The sequence below is a fragment of the Monodelphis domestica genome, chromosome 4, assembly GCF_027887165.1.
Source record: "Monodelphis domestica isolate mMonDom1 chromosome 4, mMonDom1.pri, whole genome shotgun sequence".
In the NCBI taxonomy this organism is placed as follows: Eukaryota; Metazoa; Chordata; class Mammalia; order Didelphimorphia; family Didelphidae; genus Monodelphis; species Monodelphis domestica.
Genome location: NC_077230.1, coordinates 175,986,787 through 176,006,799, shown reverse-complemented (window position 1 = coordinate 176,006,799; position 20,013 = coordinate 175,986,787). Strand labels below are relative to the sequence as shown.

Here is a 20,013-nt window from a genome sequence, read left to right as displayed (position 1 = left end):
TGGGCTTCTTTTGTCTCATTTTTGGACTTCAGATTTTTTGTTTAGGTCTGGCTTATTCATTAGGAATGCTTGGAAGTCTTCTATCTTATCAAATGTCCATTTTCCCCCTGAAAGAATATACTCAGTTTTGTTGGATAAGTGACTCTGGGTTGTAAACCCAAACATTTGCCTTCCTGAATATCATATCCCATGCTTTTCAGTCATTTAATGTAGAAGCTGCTAATTCCTGTGTGATCCTGATTGTAGCTACAGGGTATTTAAATGTTTTATTTCTGGCTGCTTGGAGAATTTTCTCCTTAGCTTGGTGGCTCTTGAATATAGATATTATATTCCTGGAAGTTGTCATTTGAGGAATTCTTTCTGGAGGTGATCTGAGAAGTCTTTCAATTTCTATTTCCTTTTCTTTTTGGAGGACCTCTGGAAAGTTTTCTTTGATAATTTCTTTTAGTGTGATGTCCAAAGTTTTTTTTTTCTTGATCATGGCTTTCAAGTAGTCCAATAATTCTTAAATTGTCTCTCCTACATCTATTTTCTAGGTCAGTTGTTTTATCAGTAAGACATTTCATGCTTTCCTCTGTTTATTAATTCCTTTGATTCTGCTTTATTGTTTCTTGATTTCTCATGAAATCATTAGTTTCTAGATGGTCAATTCTGAATTTTAAGACATGATTTTCCTCTATCAGTTTTTGTTTCTCCTTTTTCAAACGGCCCATTTCTTCTTACATCACTTTCATTTCTCTTTCCTACTTTTCCTCTGCCTTTCTTAATTGGTTTTGAAAACTTTTTTGAGCTCTTCCAGAATCTGTGTCTAATCTGTATTTTTTCTTTTGGACTTTGCCTGTGTTTCCTTTGCTTTCACTGTCCCCTTCTGTGTCTAGATTTTGCTCTTTGTCTCCATAAAAATTCTTCAAATTTAGGTACTTTTTTGTTGTTTGCTCATTTTTCCTTTCTAATTATAGGTAGGCTTTGGGGATGATGTGATGTTATGAGGGTAGAGAGCTCTGAGAATCCCCTCTCCCTGCTAATTTAGTTGATCCTTGAGATGAAGATAGCTTAAAGTCTTGCCTCAGGCTCAGGTGTAAGCTTTTGATCTCACTCTGAACTTGATCAGATCAGGGGCTGATCAAATTTTAGTCCAAGACTTAGGGTCAAATTTTTGTCTCACTGTGTACTTGATCCAATAATGCAAACCCTTGATTGCCCTGTCTTGGAGCTGCACCCTGAGCTTTAGGCAGAAAATATCAGTACTTAGTACTGAGTACTATCATCTACCCCCAACTGTGTACTATGTCCTAATCCCAAGGCCAGCCTAGGAACCCTGGCTTAGCTCTGTGCCCACACAGATCAGCCCACTTTAATCCAGACTTCCCTGGCCTGGAACTCTGGACTTCTCTACAGGTTTGAAATTTCAAAGGCTGTGGGTTGGCTTGTACCACTGTTTGCCCAGGCAGGATCTCAGGGTGTGGATATTGTCTTAGGATTAAGTTCTGAACCTGGGACAGTAAATGTGGGGTGGGGGTGTGTGGCTTGCTCTTGGCTTGCTCTTCCCTCCTTGCCAGAGTCTCAATCTGGCTCTGTTCCTCCCTTACCCCAGTGCCCCAGATATTCTTTGCCTACCTTTTGGGTTTTTCTTTCCTTGAAAGTTGTTTCACTCTGTTTCTTGTTGGTTCTTTCACTTCTGTATTCTTTTTGTGGTGGTATTTTAATTTTGGTCAGAGAGGATTCTCATGGTGGCACAAAGCTGCTCTGGATTACTCCATCATTTTTGTTCTACCCCTCACCTCCAGAAGTCTCTTAACATTTTTCTTTTTAAAATATTTTCTTTTTTTTCCAGTTACTGGAAAATATTTAACATTGATTTTTTAAATTGTGTTTCCCAAATTCTTTTCCTCCCTTTCACCTTCGTCCTTCCTTGAAAAGTCAAGCAACTTGACATATATTATACATGTATCAAGGGAAATTATGAGCAAAACTACCATATATCCAGGTTATTGGTGCTACATTATATCTATATGGATGTATTTAAAGGTTATGTAGGAAAGTGGAAAGAACATTGAACTTGGAATCATAGAACCCAAGTTAGAATTCCAACCCCATCATTAACTGTCAAATTTAGGACAATTCATTTAAATTCTCAAGCCCTCAGTTTCAAATTTGAAATAAATTATTTCTAAAGTCGTTTTGAATATAGTTATATAATCCTGTGATTTAGAAATTCCCTTTCTTACTATGTGAAAAAAACCTAAAATGTAGAGGATAAAAATGAAAAAAGTAGATAAGAATTTTCATTTGTCTCTATTCATCATATGTTGTAATACTTTCAACCCCAATCATACAGCATACAAACTCTTTAGAAACTATTCTGCCCTGATATAATATAAAAATTTCCAAATAAGCATATTTAATTATTTATTGCTAGTGAAGTTTAGTCTTTTCATTTGGCTTTGATGTTGCTGAGAGAAAAACTATTAATATTATTTGACAGTTGTATTGATTAATGTTAGAAGGAGAAGAAAGGTAGCTTTTCAGAATTTTTTTAAAAAGCATGTTTGGCAGTCTATTTTAAAACCAAACTGATTGATAGCTTTTACTTGGCTTGGCCCATCAATTAGGAAGTAAAAAGTAGACAGTTGATGCTCAACCTTGACTTTATATGCAATGGATTAGGGGGCAGGAGGGGAAGCAGGGAAGTAGAGTGATTAGGAAGGTAAATAAATAATAATACAATTATAGTTCCAGTGCAGAATGTTCTCTTACTGATTATGCAAAGGATAAATAGAAGGGAATAAGCATTTATATAGCTTTTAAGAAGGATGAGGTTCTATATCAAATAAAATCATCAACTTGAGGAATATACTATTTTTGTAGGTATTTACTGAGAGTTCAAAACAGAAAGTTAATTCTTTTGCACCAATATGAAGAGCTAGAGCTTTTCTTAAATAGAAGGACATCATTAGTCTCTAAATTAAAACTAACAAGCATGTTTCTGCCACGACCAGGTTGCTAAGAAGTTTTGAGACTATCAGAAGACCTGAAAAGATATTCATGAAGTTTCAAAGCAGTTTCAAAGAAGGCTCTAGGTTGGATTAGTGAATTGGTCCTATCAGGTCACAAAATAAAAACTGGATATTCTTTACTTCGTTGGGGGTTTTCTTGGCAAAGAACCTGGAGAGGTTTGCCATTTCCTTCTCCACTTCATTTTACAGATGAAGAAACTGAGGCAAAGAAGGTTAAATGGTTTGCCCAGGGCCACATAGCTAGTAAGTGTCTGAGGCCAAATATGAATTCACATCTTCCTGAATCCAGTCCAAGAATTCTATCCAGTGTGCTACCTCTTGAAGAAGATTTTGACTCAAACACTTATCATTTGTGTAACCTTGGGGAAATAACTAAATGTGTTTACTCATTTCCCTAGCTGTAAATTTGAGATAATTACACCTACCTTACAAGGTTGTCGTGAGAATTCAATGAAATAATAATAGTAGAATAAAACCTATCAGTGCCTGAACTATAATAGACTATATATAGATTCACATTCCATTTCTAAGATTTCTGTATATAGATTGGATATTGTTTTAGGAAAGAGGATAAGAAAGATGCATGGCTGTATGTAGATGTATTTTCCATTAGTGCTCTGAAACATGGCAAATGGTATCTTATTATAGTTACATTACATAGTTTATATTGCTTATATAAACCTAGACACAAGTTATAGTATAGGATGAGTTTATTGGTTAAGAAGAAAGGAATTTTTCTTATTACTTAAAAACCTCTGTAAACTAGTAAAGATTCTGGTCTGCCAGACTAGAATCTAACAAGAAACAGAAACCATCCAGAGGTAATACATTCTTTAGTCTAAATAATATCTTTGGACTTGGAGGGGGAAAGTTACCTTAAATATCCTATGGTAAATTTGATTAACCAAGCTTACTTGGACTGCAGTGAAAGACCTTCCAAATTAGATAAAACAGAACATAATATTATGATAAACTATATGGAACCCTTGTTTATGGCCCCTTTACAAATTATTGGTTGGCGAAAAAGTAGATCAAAAAATTTCAAAATCACCCTGAAGGTAGAAAAGAGAGCAGGGGATATAACAGCAATATAAAATCTGAAAGGACAGAGAAAATATTTCAAAAGGGAGATATCCAATCTAATAGAATATAAGCTTTTTTTGAGGACAAAGACTGTTTTTGCTTTGTTCTTGAATTCTGAATTCTTTGTATGAAGCCTGGCATCTAGAAGGTACTTAAAAGTTTGATAAATTGATAACATGGTGAAAAGCCCTGTGGAATTAGCCAAACCTAGAAAAGAATGCAGAAACCAATACAACATTATGTTATGTGGTTTAATTAGGATTAGGACTATATATAATAAGAATATAAAACATATAAATATTTTGGAAGGAAAAATACTCTTGTGGGAGAATTGGAAATGTGGAGTAAATGACTAGAGAGAAATGATAAGTGTTAGAGCAGCTATAAACACACTGATGACATTATGAAGGATAAAAGTAGTAAATTGTGAAGATGACAGTGCAGTGGGGATTAAAGGACAGATGATAGTAAAGATAGATCAGTGATTATTATTAGAGATATTAAAGATGATGTGTGTATTAATATTAAATTAATGCATTGTACTTTAGATTCCCAATATTTGAGAGATATAAAAGACTTTAATTAGCCCTGTAATATAAAGAAATATAAAACAAAAACCAAAGTCTACTTTTGAATGTATCTAACACATATGAGGCCTTCTTATTACTGAGGATATTCCAAGTCAACAAAAAGAATTTCAGATGAGATATTCAGCAGAAGATCACAATTATACAGTAAGCTATATGGCATAGAAGATACAAGGTTCCCTCTGTCTCTGCTCTTATTTTACTTTTTTCTTTAAATATTTGATTGGATAGCATAACAATGGCTGAAATGCACTCCAAAATGTTACTTCCAATCATATGTGAAAAACCACAAATGATTTTTTTGAAAGACATGACAGAAATCCCTTTGTAAAACAAATAGACGCAAAAACTTTCTTTTACCCAAAAAGGAATAAAAGTAGTATGCTGGCCAAAGGGATTTGCAGTTGTGGATGAGGTCCACAATGAGTTCCAGTTGAATACAGATTCCCTTTAGAAAATGAAGCTTTACAGATTCCTTTATTTTTTGGCAGTTGACATTGTTCTTATTTACTATTTCATATGAATTCTGGCATATTTTAGCCCTGGAATAAATATCTGATCGGTAACATCAAGGACAGTAAGAATGCCTCTTGGCTAGACGCATTGTCATCCAACTTGCCTATTAGTACAACATACCTTGCATAGAAAACTGTTAATACATAACGAATTTAACCCCAAATTGAACAGGGACAGTATGGTCTAAATTTCTTTTCAAATCTTACAAAATTTGTATAATGATCCCAAGTGTCTTTTGTAAACATAGCCCTGCTTAAAAAGCATCAGTGTACTTCCAGTGATGATATACAGATGTGTGGTATAATACTGCAGTGTTCAAAGAACTGAAGAATGAGAGTCACCCAAAGGACAATAGAAAAGCGCATGTTTAATATGAACAGACCACACACATTCCAAATAGGGAATAACACAAGAGGAATACTGTATTTAAACACCTGCATATCACAGTTATAAAGATATTTGATTCGCTGGCTGACTTCCTGGTATAGTAAACAGGAAGGAGCATCTGTGTCCAGGCTGAGGAAATTTTGCTGTTCATGACTGCAAGTGATATTGAGCAACAAGGGGACCTACTTGCTCATAAATGTTACTTTTTAGAAACTGTTATTCCTTCTGTGGTTTTTGCATTCTACAGTCATAATTTGATTTAATATGCTTCTACCACTGAACTCACCCTGTTAAAGGAATAAATAAAACTGATATCTAAAGAGGCAAATTTAGAATTGGAAGAAAGACTTGCCAAAAGTTATTGCCACACCAAATAGAATGAAATCTTTCAAAGGATAGTAGATTCACTCTCATTGAAGATTTTTAAACAGGGTTTAAACAAGGTTGACCACTTTTGTGGTGTGGTTTGGACTAGATGGACTTTGAAATCCCTTCCTGTATTTTTGGGTACATCATGGTGGTTTCATCAGGATGTGTTTTTAGTTATAAATGTTCTATGTGGGACATATTGAGGTTCTTCTATGAATATAGTTAATAAAACCTACTGCAATTTTGTCAAAACAAATTTCATTAAATAGAAAATTTGCCTCAGGGCAAGAAGAAATTAGGTGAAAATTATGTGCTTTGATTTCCTAGAAGTGGTAAATATTGAGCTAAGGCTTAGATCAAGCATTCAGTCGAAGCACATTACTATGTGCCCTGCAGAACTAAGTGCTGGGGTGATACACATGAATTGACAAGAAATGAATAATAATAGAGAAATGCAGAAAGGATTTATTTTTTTCTGGGATAGCAAGTAAGATTTTTATGATCAAAATATATGAAAACGTTTATTCTGACAACTGTGTATAGTATGGATTGGGAAAATTTGAGGTGACAGAAGACCATGTAGAGACTTTTAGACTCTCTAGTCCAGACTAGGATAAATAGAAAGTCTTTCACCGAGTCCTTACAAAACATGACATTATCTTTAACTTGAGAAAGTTATAATTTGCTCAGAAATATGACATGTTTTCCAAAAAATACCCTAGGAGACAAGACATAATAGTACTTATAAAACCACATTGAAATAAGAAAAAAAATGTTTTCTTCAAAGTCTAAAATTATGTTTAGGAGTGATCAGATTGAAATGGAGCTCCTGAGATAAGCCACTGGAATGTGTATATTCTTAACATACTGTTTACTTCCACCTTTTAATTGCCCTGGGTAGAACATTCACCTTCCTTTTAATTGCTAAACTTGATTAAATATTGGAATCTAAAAATATTGTTGAATCACTACTAATATTATTTTAACCTTAGGTATATTTCCCCTTTATATCTTAAGTTTCTCTGTGTTTTTTCCCCTTAATATAGGAATCTCATAAAAGAACTGAGAGAAAATTAAAATTTTACCAAACAAAAATGGCAAGTCCCAACAACCTCACTTATTTCACCAGAAAGTCTCTTACCAAAGAATACAGAGCTGACAGAAAGAAAGATGAGGAGGAAGAAGAACTGGAGCCAAGTAGTGACTTGGAAGCAGGTGAACAGCTGGCATTTATTTATGGAGATGTTCCTTCAGAAATGGTGTCAGAGCCCTTGGAAGACCTGGATCCATACTATAAGGATAAGAAAGTAAGCATTTCCTGCTAAATCTTTGGCCATAGGGGAATATTTATGTTTTACTCTTCATGGATTAAAAGTTTTAGATTACAAAATGATTATACTTGGTGACCATATTAAGTAAAGTTTTAAATGCTGAATTATGTAGTTTGCCTTATATTCTTACGTTAAATCAGAATCAACTTTGTAACTGATATCTTAATTCCATTACTTTAAATGTAGGGGGGCAGGGTATTTGGAACTGATCAAGAATCTGCTTTTTCTAGTAGTAATCCAAATTAAATACTTTGGCATTTTGCTTGCAGTGAAATGACCTAGGTTGTTAATCCAATCTCTTCTACTTGTTCCTGTGGTGCCCTTACACAAACCATTTAACATCTTTGTGCCTTATTTTCCTCACCTGAAGGGATTTGGTCAAAATGAACTCTATGGTTCCTTTGGACTCAAAATCTGTGATTCTGTAATTTTATATCTGGGCAATCCCCAATGACTTCTACAGGTTTATGATTCTATGATATGATACCTGCTCATTGTAGAAAGGCAGCTTGTTATAGTTTCAGTTTCAGTAGTTTTAGAGTACTGAATTTAGAGTCAAAAAAGTCTGGATTCAGTGCCAACCGAAACTTTGGCAAAACCACATCTGTAGTTTACCTGTCAATCTCTCTCATCTAACTTCTTTGAGACTGTATCTCCTCATTTGCAAAATAAGAATATTTTATATGTCTATAAATGACCTTTTACACTTCCTTCTAAATCCATGGTCTTGTGGTCATTTAGCATTTCTGTGAGCACCTCTCATAAGAAAGTTCCTGCCTACAGATAGAGTCCATTTCATTTTCTGATGACTAGAATCAGTAGAAAGCTTTTCAAAGAATCACAGCCTCAAAGGTCAAAGGAGCTTGAGAGTTGGATCTTCCCAAGCTAATACCTGAAAAGGAATATTTCTATAAAATCTAAAAGTGGCTCTCTTGTCTTTGCTTGAAGTCTTCTAGGGTGTAAGAACCTGCTCTTTCCTAAACCGACTCATTTGTCTTTGGGGCAATTTTGAATGTTAGGAAGATTTACATTATATCAAACCGAAACTCACCTCTGAAATTTCCTTCCATTACTATTAATTATGCTCTCTATGGCCAAGAAAAACATATCCAGGCAATATTCTAAATGACACAGTCCTGTAATACTTAAATACATCTATCAAGTGTTCATTACATTTTCTCTTTTCAGGTTTAACCGTTTCTCATTCCTTTAGCTAAACCATACATTGCTTTACCTTCAGAATGAGTAGATTTTTGTTCTTCAGTTTTCCAGTCATGCCCAGCTCTTTGTTACCCCATTTGGGATTTCCTTGGCAGACTATTATATTAGATATATTTTCAGTACTTTTCTAGTTCTACACTTTATATGCCTATATTTATTTCATTTGACCCTAACATTATCAGAGGCAGTTAAGTGGCTCAGTGAATAGAGGGCTAAGACTGGAGTCAGGAATACTTGAATTAAAATTCAGTCTCAGCTATTTAGTTGTATGCCCCTGGCCAAGTCATTTAATTTGTTTGTCTTAATCAACTGGAAAAAATAGCAAGCCACTCTAGTATCTTTGTCAAGAAAACCCCATAATGAGGTCATGAAGAATCAGGCATGACTGAATGACTGACACAACCACGATGATCAATGCAAACTAGAAATGATTGTTAAAATAATTAAGCGTTTTCATTTTTAATTTCATTCTCTTTTTCTTCCACAGACTTTCTTAGTATTGAATGAAGGGAGAATAATCTTCAGATTCAGTGCCACTTCAGCCTTATACATTTTAACTCCTTTCAATCTGATTAGGAGACTATGTATTAAGGTTCTAGTAAATTTATATCCTTTTGCAAAGATTCATTGGCAGGGTTGCTAAATCAAAAAAAAAAAAAAACAGGGGCAGCTGGGTGACTCAGTGGATTGAGAGTCAAGCCCAGAGATGGGAGGTCTTGGGTTCAAATATGACCTCAGACACTTCCTAGCTGTGTGACCCTGGGCAAGTCACTTAACCCCCATTGCCTAGCCCTTACCACTCTTCTGCCTTGGAACCAATACACAGTGTTGATTCCAAGATGAAAGATAAGGGTTTCAAAAATAAAACAAAACTAATGGTAAATAAATACAATTTTTTCATCATCCAAATGTTGCTTTTTAGTCTTTTTTTCTACTTTGAAAGTATCTCTGGTTTAAGTTCATTCAATGCATTTTAATTGAATAGGAAAACATAAAAATGGCAGTTAGGTAGCATAGTGTATTGAGTACTGGACCTGGTGGCAGGAAGAACTTAATCTAGTCTCACACACTTAACTAACAATGTGACTACAGGTGACTACAGGCAAGTCACTTAACCTCTGTTTGCCTCAGTTTCATCATTTGTAAAATTTATTTTAAAAAATGTGTTTTCAGTCATTTAGGGATAAAAACTTAATATTTTAAAATTTTTTTTTCAAATCTTAAAGAGTGATATAAGTACTAGTTATTATTAGCACTAACATGATCAGCAATATTATTTACTGATCTGATAAATAAATATATATGCTAGTAGTTTGGAAAATGTTTCAAATATGTTCCAGTATCCATGGCCATGCAAATTGAAAAAGGACAATTCTTGAAAGTCAGTTTTAAGTTCTTTAAAGTGAGATGTCATTCTAGGCTGTCAAATTTTGGATAAATATCCTTAGCACATATGTTGGAAATCTCTAACATGATGTATCATTTCACTTTCCTTGATTCTCATCTACCCTATTCAACATGTTTATCATGGGCACATTTTTGATCAACTGTATATTTTTGACATTGTGTACATCTCCAACCTGGATAAAGTCTCTAAAGTAAGTTGTCAAAATTATTTTTAAAATATATATTGCAAATGGGACATTGTATTCTTCTCCCATATGTAGAGTTGTTGATTTCTCTATTTTTATGCCTCTATTCCCCTTGTGATCTAGTTGAAATCCTGTCTATGTGTTCTTACTCTAAGAAACATAAAAACAGGCTTAATATTGTTGCTATTACATGGAAATTAGTAAATTGCCTAATAAGCTTCAGATTCTCCCATAGTTTTATAGAAGAAGGAACTCCTCAGGAGTTTATCCTTATCTGTAATCCTAATTCTGTTCATGTCCACGACTTGCGTTCTACCTAGTTAATATTTTATCACTTTCAGAAATATTTAATCTTAATAATAGTTCCTTGTGTTATACATCTTCCCCTCATTCCTGCCTTTCTTGTTTAGATTTTGATTTTTTTGCCTTCCTAAATGGAAACACTCTGAACATTTTTTGGCCATCGGGGCATTATTTCAATTCTTGCTTTTATTGTAATGGAGAACATGGCTAATAACAAGTATAGTTACAAATTTTGCATTTGGGCTTTTTAAGGCATTCATTTATAATAGTTTTACATGGACTTCCAAAGGCTTATCCGTGATTATAGACATGTCATTCTTCCATTTAATGTACTTGTGGATTCTTGCTTTCAGTTTACCTTTCCTTGGACTATATACTTTTGAAATACTTATAAAAATCTTGGCAAGAGGCTTCTGTATAGGACCTTTCACATTCCTCAGTGATCCTTGGAACTGGTTTGATATTCCTATTCTTACAATGGCGTGAGTATTTTCAAGTTTTTTAATATTACAAATAGATAGATTCATGGTGAGGAAACAGCATGATAAGAAAAAAGTCTTTAAGGCCTTGGATTTTTTTTTCATATAAAACTTTTATACATAAAGAATATTTTGGAAGCATGGTGTTCGAACCTTATACTTTCCATTTAATACATTTAATGAACTCCAACTGTTTTATATTTATTATCAACTTTGATTCTCAGAATTGGGATAAGCACATTCATAAAAAATTTTGAAGTTTTAAGGAGCTTTTATTTTTGTTTTTGCATTTTAAAACAGAAGGAACTAAAATGTCAGATGAATGCCTATTTTTTCCATTTGGCATGAGAAAATGGGAAGAGAATCCAGGGAGAAATTGGCACTGTGCCCTTGATTCCCAGCCCATTAAGCCTTTGGTAAATTTACCTTTTTAAATTCTAACAAATATCCTAAAATCCAGATTTATTCTCAAAAAAGTTTCTAGACTTACTACTCTATAAAGTTTCATAATTTAAGAATTTATATAGTAGGTTTAATGAATATATTTAGCAATCTTTTTTTGCTAATGGATATATTGCATCCCATTGTTTTGAAAGATACATATTTTCCATCTTGGTTTGTCACAGCTTTTTCTATTAGTTGTGAGGTTGACATACTGATTTTTCTCTTTGTTTCCTCAACAATAAATTGTTGCATGTTCATTTATCTAGATTAAATGTCGTCACCAAATAAATAACAACATATTTATAACATTCATGCTACTGTGATGGGAAGAACACTGGACTTGGATTCCAGAGACCTAAATTTGAATCTTGTCACAAATACTTATTAGATTAATAGTCTGGGCCAAGTCATTTTATATTCTCCCCTCTTCTCTTTCTTAAAGCATAAAATGGGTTTTATTATAGAAGCCACCTTACAGGATTATTTGAAAGATCACGTGAGATAGCAAGTAAGCAAGCAAAAATGATTTATTAAACACCTATCCTTTGCCAGCCACTGTGATGATGTACATAAAGTGGTTACAAAACTTAAAGTACTATATAAATGATAGCTCTTGCATTTTTTACAATTCATATACTTAAATAGGACACTATCGAGAATCTTCATTGCCACCTTCCACCACTCCTTTATGGTCTCATAAATTAGTTGCTCTAGGTTCATGGGATTTTGAGCTGGAAGGATCTTGAGAGATCATGCAACCCCACCCTCTCATTTTCTTCAGATGAGGAAATTGAGGCTCAGGGAGGTGAAATTACCTCCTGAAAGTTACACAAGTAATAAATTAAAAAGCTATTTTTCCAAATAATAATCTAACAAAAAATCCCTTCTTTTACTACCTCATATTACCTTTTGAAGCTTCTGAGTTGATTTTACTTAAATAGCATATGCTTTAAAGGAAAAAACCCAAGTTAAGCTTAGAGACAGATAAAAGAAACTTTTTAAGGGCATAAGGAGGAGCAAATTCTGGAGAAACATACCTACTTTCAAATACTTGAAGGGCTATCATGTGGAAGAAGGATTCTTTGACCTTGTTATGTGTTGCCTTAAAAGGCAGAACTAGGAGTTATGGTTGGATTAGAGATCTCTCAAGATAATGAATCTCTCCTCACTAGTCGTTTCTGAACAAAGCATTGTAGAGGGGGTTTTTATTCTATTCTTGGTCTAATTGGTCTCTGTTTCCCTTTCAATTCTATGATTCTCTTCATTTCATTTCCATTAATTAAATTTTATTCTGGTAAAGAAAGGCAATCTACTACATTTAAAAGATAATGCCTGAAATAGCAGTAAGAGGCTGATAAATAATGCCATTGGGTACTTTGAAACTACATAAATTTATGTAAATCTAATTCTACAGGTATTTGAGACTATTTGTAAACCTGGGCAGTTTTCCATATCTTGGAATTTTCTCTGTGTTGAGAATTATGAAAGCTGTTTCTCTAAATATAGGTAAGAATTGATTGGCATGATTATTTGTGTCTTTCCCATTGCATGTTTTTCAGGGTGGAAGAAAAGATAATATTTTAATGTGTCATTTCACTGTGGCTATCTGATAGTGTCTGTCAATTGGTACACTGTATTGGCACTGGGAGACTTTAGATTTGTTCAAATCAAAGGATCATTAATTTAGATATGTAAGAATACTTTAAGATGACCTAGTCCAATTGTCTCATTCGACAGTTGAAGAACTGAGACCTATAGTGGACAAGTGATGTGTCAAGACAGTAAGTGCCTGGGAAAGGATTCTAATGCAGGTCTTCCTGATGCCCAAGTTTAGCACTCTGTCTACTCCTGGCATTTTGGTTAGATTATATCTCTAATATATGTATATTAGATATTAGAATAGATAGATACATCTGTTACCTTGGGAATGGAACCCGATCTTAAATAAAAATCCAGGACTATTTCCATTGTACTACTTGTGAGTTTTAAAATTAATATTCAGTAACTAAGTATTATATTTTTAAAGTTTTATTAATAATGACTAGGGCAAAAGAACTGCCCAAATTCAGCCCAGTAGCAGATCCAAAAAGAGGAAGAGGGAGGAATTACAACCACTTAAATACAATCACGCAAAATTCAGGAACATAGGAAAAGGGAATTTGGGGAAATGCTAAGGGACTTTTGGGGGATGAAGTCCAAAGGCTCAAAATCTCCATTTATCCACACCCCCCTTGATCCTATTGGGAAACCAGTTTCCCCAAAAGAATCATGAAAACATAATCAACTTAAAAATTGAAATAATTTATGGATAAAAGGAAAAGATAACAAAACCAATGATTACTAGGCTGAAAAAAAGCCAATTTGGGGGCAGTCCCCTTTGGCATAAAAGTATACCTTCAAAACAAAGGCATTTCAACCCCCCATAGTTCAATTCACATCCCAAAGTTCACTCTGGATCTTCTAGTGCAGCATGTGGTCTCTGCAGGCATCTACCTTCATGGTGCATTCTGGATTCTGGGAGGTAGAAAGTTTCTTTTCCTAAAATTGCTCAAATTTAAATCAAAGTTTACAACAATAACTTGCCCCCCCTGAGGTGAATAATAACAAACACAGGAATCATGGCTGAGTTATGAGGTATATGAATCAATTTGCAAAAGAAAATTAAAAACATGAAAAATCCAAATAAAAGAGAAAAAACAACTTGTGGATGAATTACAAAATATAAAAGTATTATGTCTAAAAATATCTTAATTAAAGCAAAAACAAATCTATAACAGGTCCTTGAATCGGGGCCCAATTAAAATTATTTAAACAATTATGCATTTACCCAATCACTAGCCAAGACTAGTATAGGAGAAAAGTCAATTTCTTTGATCTTGGAGATTGTGATTATGTGATGACTACAGCTGTGCTAAGGTAAACTTGGTGTATCTGACAGTTCATATGAATTGTCCTCTAATGGACTACACTTTTGTATTCATCAAGGAAGATCTGGTGAAGCAATTCAGTCAGCACCTCTGCAAACAGTGGAGGTTGAGAGCCCTTTTTCACGATTAAAGGTCATGGAAACATTTCTTCACAGGAGACCCAGGATGATTCTAAAAGTTCTTATGCCATTAAAGAAGTTCATACATTTTGTGATGTTCTCTTTATACCCTTTCTGCCATAGTATTATATTTATAAGTTTGCCACACCATGAAAGACAGAGAAGGGACTAAATTATAGGAGCCATGTAGAAGCTAAATTTGAGATAATTGGTAGAATATGAGACAAGGAAGACCTGCATTTAACACATGTTAAACAGCCTCAACCTCCAACCCCAAACAAGTTCAAGGCCTATTGTCTTGGCTCAAAATTGCATCAATATGACTGGTATCTGGTCTCTTTGACCTTGTGCTCCATAGGCACTATGCAGGTGCTCTGTGTTTCTTTAGCACTGTACAGTGGCTCTTTTGAATATTCTCTTCTTTTGGAATCAGACAGAATCATGAAGCAAAGTCCCATTATTCTTTTAAACAATCAATAGCATCATTTTTATAGTCTAAAGCTTTTTGGGTATGCATTAATATTAGAATAGATGTATTTAAAACTATTACTGCAAAATTTAAAAAAAATAAAGAAAAATCTTCTAAATACTGTTGATGTGCTTCAAATACAAAAGAAGAGAAAAAATAAAACTCAGATACTATATTGCACGTGCCATAAAAAAGTTTTTTTCAAGTTTTAAAAATAAAAAAAAATAGCTTAAATCAGTGACACACTGTCAGCCATGTGCAAGCACAAAATAATTTTCAGAAAAAAAACAGTAACACAGTAGATAATGCACATTCAAAGAAGTACCAAAGTCCCCAAAATTCACAATAGCCCAGTTAATTACAATAGCAAACAAACCCACTATCATATTTCAAATAAGTTGTTGTATGACATAAAAAACTTATGAACTGATGGATATTTGTCAATTTTTACAGTTGTAGCAAATATTTCAACTTTGGCAAACACATTTTTAAACAAAGTAAAACTTATTTGGGTCTAGAACATCATCAAGAAATCTACATTGTTCTACTGGAAGTAAATTAAAATGAAGAGTTTTGCAAGAGCTCTTTTTTCTGGCTTCCTGATTCATAGAAACACCTTGGTAGGAACATTTCTTTGTTTCTCTACCTTTAATAAAACATTCTTTATTATATATATAATATATATATATACATAATTTTTTAAAAATCATACATTCAGAAACTACTAGTTACTAAAATTATTTCTGAAGATCCCATAGAATTACCATTTAAATTCTTAGCTCATTAAATTCTCCAAAGGTTGCACAAAATTTAACCAGTTTTGTTGAAATCCATCCATCACCATCTATGTGACAATTAACAAAGGCAACATGTGATCTTCAATGGGTCTAGTGACAAGGATTTTAGGCAAGATGTTCATGGGCTTATACACTGATATTTTGTTCTTTAACAGACGTAAAGGTACAAATTAAAGATCAATATAAGCAAAATGTAGTAGCTTAAATGATTCAGAATTACAGAAAGGTATTGACTAGATTAATACAAATAAACTTTAAAATATTTAAACCTTAAAGGAATCAGTAAATACAATAATATAAACAAATGAGAAAGTGAAGACAGGCAGTGCAATCAAAATCCTTTTTTACCTATCCCAATAGACTTGTTCTATATTATAAGAGGAGAATAAACTCAAAATAGTTAGCAAGAAACATCCAGATCTCTTTTTAAAGTTTCCTTCCCATCCCCTACTATTTATTATCCATTTAGATTTAATTTGTCAAAGGTCTGAATTTCCTCATAGAAACACAAGGCAGAATCTCCATCTGTATGTTGAGAGCATTTAAGACTTTTAGGACTTTGTCAAAATATTTCAGGTTAGTGTGTAGTTTAAGCAGCCTAGCTTGTGGCATATTCTTGAGGAGAGGGAAATAAAGTGGGAAATCTCCAATGAAAATGAAAACTCCCGGGAAAAGAATTAAGCAGATCCAAACTGCACTTTTTAGCTCTACCAACTCAAACTGTTATTTTAGAGTTTCAGGCATGCTTTGCAATAACATTTTTTCCTGAAAGATGCTGAATGAGACTTGTTTACAAAGTAAACAGAAAGAAGCAAAACTTGGAGGGAAAACAATATCGTGTTTGCATATGAGAAAAAAATATTTCTCCTTGGGGTTTTGGGTCAAGAGAAAGAAGGGGAAAAAACAGGCTTATTCCCGAAAACTGATTTTAAATCTACTGATTTGGAAATTACTGGCCTCCCTGTGAAAAACCTTTACTAACAGCCCTCTAAACTAGGAGTTCAGGATCAACTTTAAAAAATCTACTTGAAAGTTAGAAGGTGTGGGGTTCTTTTCTCCACGCTGAAAAATGGCTATGGCAGGCTAGAAACATGCATGTGGAGTGTGGAAAGGGATTTGGATGGAATGAATTTTATACCTCACCCTCTGTGGAAAAAAATGGCTGAGATTGTCAGACTCTTGTGGCGGATCTGGTCTCAGCAAGAGGAGACTCCAAACTGGGTGGGGAAGCATAGAGAAATGCTGGCTAAGTATATGGACAGGAGAAATAGCAAGCAGCGGCAGGTGGCAGGGCACAGGAGGAGTGCAGGCACACCCCACCACTGGACCCTTGAGGTGGGCAGTGACGGGGCAAACTTACTATCTTTACTGTAAGACTATGTTCAATTTTTTTTGAGAATTTGTAATCCCTTCATGGTAAGCCAAAATGTGAATTTAAAAATTAATATTCGATAACTAAGTATTATATTTTAAATGTTTTATTAATAATAACTAGGGGAAAAGAACAGCCTAAATTCAGTCCAGTCCAAAAAGTGGAAGAGGAAGTAGTTACAGGCACTTAAATAGAAGCACACAAAATGTAGGGATGCATAAATAGGGAACTTGGGGAAATACTAAGGGACTTCTGGGGGATGAAGTCCAAAGGCTCAACATCTCCATTTATATATACTCTTGAAAAATGATTTCAGCTATACTACGGAAGAGCTAGGTTAAACACCAGTACCTTATGAAAATAAGATTGCTGAATGATGCAGCATAATATAGTGGCAAAGACTATATAGATGTGGGATTAAATCTTATCCTATCTATTTACAGTCTGTGACAGTAAAAAAAATTGCTTCCTTTTTCAACCTCAATGCCCTCATCTGGAAAATAATAAAGATTTGATTAGGTAATAATTGAGTTACCTTCCAGCTCTGAAATGGACACCTCTGAAACTTATTTGCTGACATTTCTTGAGGGGGAAACTTGCTGAAAACTAAACCACTTATTTCATTTGGTTTTTGGTTTGAAACATTGACATCTTTTGTAGTTGGTGGAGAACTTATAATGTGTCTACTCTGATGTTTTATTTCATCGTAACAATACTGCCTTGCCCCTCCTTTTTTCAGGCCCAAGATCTGTTGTAAGAACACTCACTCAGTCAATGAAGATGTTTCAACAGACAGTGATGCTGATTGTATTTTGTCTGAGTGTCTTTGCTGTCATGGGAATGCAGCTATTTATGGGCAAACTGAAGCAGAAATGTGTGCAATGGCCTAGAGGAGAGGGAAATATCACCGAGATACCATGGGACAATGAAGGTAAGCATCACTACTCAGGAAACACTTAGGCTTCCAGAAAATGTGTGAATGCCAATCACTAGAGAAATCCTAATGGATCAAATGAATTACTGAAACTGAGTAAGACTCTTTATCGGTTACATGTCTTTTTTGTTATCTTTCCCTTTCAAATCTGAATTCCTAAGGTCTCAGTTTTCTCTATAGATATTAAACTAAGAAAAAATGAGCAATGTAACTTCTACTACCCTGCAAAAAAAAGTCATAAAAAAGACCAAAAAGAAATAAGTTTTAATACTGCCTAAGAGAGTCTGAAATGGAATCCTTATTGAAGGCTGTTTTTGAAAAAAAGAGTACAGGGAATTTATCATTAAAAGCTTTAATTTGCATGAGCACCATGATATATATAGGGGTATAGACATCTTCAGGAAACCCAAGGACTTGGTTCATGGTCCAATTTCCCTCTGTCTGACTATGCCTTTTAACCTCTTTGAAGTACTTTTTTTCTTTATCTGGAAAATAGGGATGCTTAATTCTATGACTTACTTTATTTATATGACCTAACTAAAAGATTTGTCTTTTTTAAAAAAAGAAAATTCTTTAAATCAAAAAGCATCAAAAAGTGAGTCCTTTATAAGTTCATTTAATATGAAAGACTAACAAACCCAGCTTAAATTACTAGAAAACTTCTATTCCTGTGCATTTATAAGAATGCAAATACTTCCATTCCTATATGCAAAGCAAATTCTTTGAAGTGTTATGAATAAAAATTAATCTGGAGGCTTATTGCCATTTTATAAGTATTTATTAGTAAAGAGGGAGAAATGTAGTAAAAAGGGTTTCTAGCCTTTCTAACTTAATACCCAATCCTTTGGCTTGTCAAAGATATCCTGGTAAGATGATAGACAGAGAGACAGAAACAGAGACAGAGACAGAGGCAGAGATAGAAACATGTCAGCCCAGGAAGCAAGTTAGTTCAAGTCTGGAAGCCAAGAGACATATAAGCTTCTTGTGATGTTTCTTTAACCATATAGCTCCTCCCTGCCTTGGATCATAGGCCAATGACTTTCAAGCATCTCACCTGTGCTGGGACTCTGTTGCTGATGCTGGGACTCTGAGATGCCAGGGGATGCCAGGAAACCCATGCATCAGGTTGTGAGACAAGCCCCCTGACTCTGTGACTCTTTTGTTGAGTACTTTCCAAGATGAACTGAGTTAGGAAGTCCCTAAATATTTACCTTACACAGAAGTACTCCTCCTTCCATATGAAATGAACAACCACTCACAGTTTTTATATTTTAAAACTATTAGTAAAACATTTTGATATATTTTTCTTGTGAAACAAATTTCTATTGGTTTTGAAAGGATTTTATTTAGATGATTTAAAATGAATCAAATAGAGGATACTTTTAAATTCATGATCAGCTAAATTCTTTTTCTTTTACATAAAAAGCTCCTACATCAAATTTCTCAAAAAAAATTTATTGCCTATCCTAATAAGTAAAAAACATCTTAATGAGTAAAAAAAATTGTTACCCATCCATAATATGGATTTTTACTTATGTATTATATGCCTATACTGCAAAACTTATATGTATTAAAATATATAAAATTATAAGTATTTATAATATTTTATGTCATATAATACATTTTTGTCACTGAAAATATTTAGAGTAACATTATTAAATATATGATATATATGCATATGTATCTTTATGTATAGTTTAACATTTTGTGATATTGTGATTTGAAGGACTGGTATTAAGTTCATTTTATTACTTGTATTTAAATGCTTCCTTACATAAAATATGCATAGATCCAATGGTAGAAAACCATTTCTGGCTATGTTCATTAAATCACAGTAATAATTTTTCATTGTACATTTAGTTTTTTTCCTAAATTCAACAAATAAATTACTATTTTTCATTTCTTGCTACTTGTGGCAGTTTCTTATTAGCTAATTAGCTAATATTACATGTCACAATATGCAGTTTGGGTATAGATCATTGTTAATGACAGAAAATATTAATATATATTTTAAATAATCTCAATAATTTCAAAATTCTGGAAAATCAGATTAGATTATCATTTTC

The 20,013-nt window shown here is 33.7% G+C and overlaps 1 protein-coding gene across 1 annotated transcript in view; it reads left to right on the top strand.

Moving 5' to 3' along the window:
* Positions 1-20,013, top strand: part of LOC100023497 (sodium channel protein type 9 subunit alpha-like) — a 162,581-nt gene that overhangs the window by 31,765 nt on the left and 110,803 nt on the right. The window contains exons 2-7 of the mRNA XM_056793975.1: positions 7,006-7,266; positions 8,999-9,117; positions 10,020-10,109; positions 10,760-10,888; positions 12,744-12,835; positions 17,753-17,944. Of these exons, the coding sequence (XP_056649953.1) occupies positions 7,054-7,266; positions 8,999-9,117; positions 10,020-10,109; positions 10,760-10,888; positions 12,744-12,835; positions 17,753-17,944 (835 nt within the window). The 5' untranslated portion in view covers positions 7,006-7,053. The remainder of the gene's footprint in view (positions 1-7,005; positions 7,267-8,998; positions 9,118-10,019; positions 10,110-10,759; positions 10,889-12,743; positions 12,836-17,752; positions 17,945-20,013) is intronic.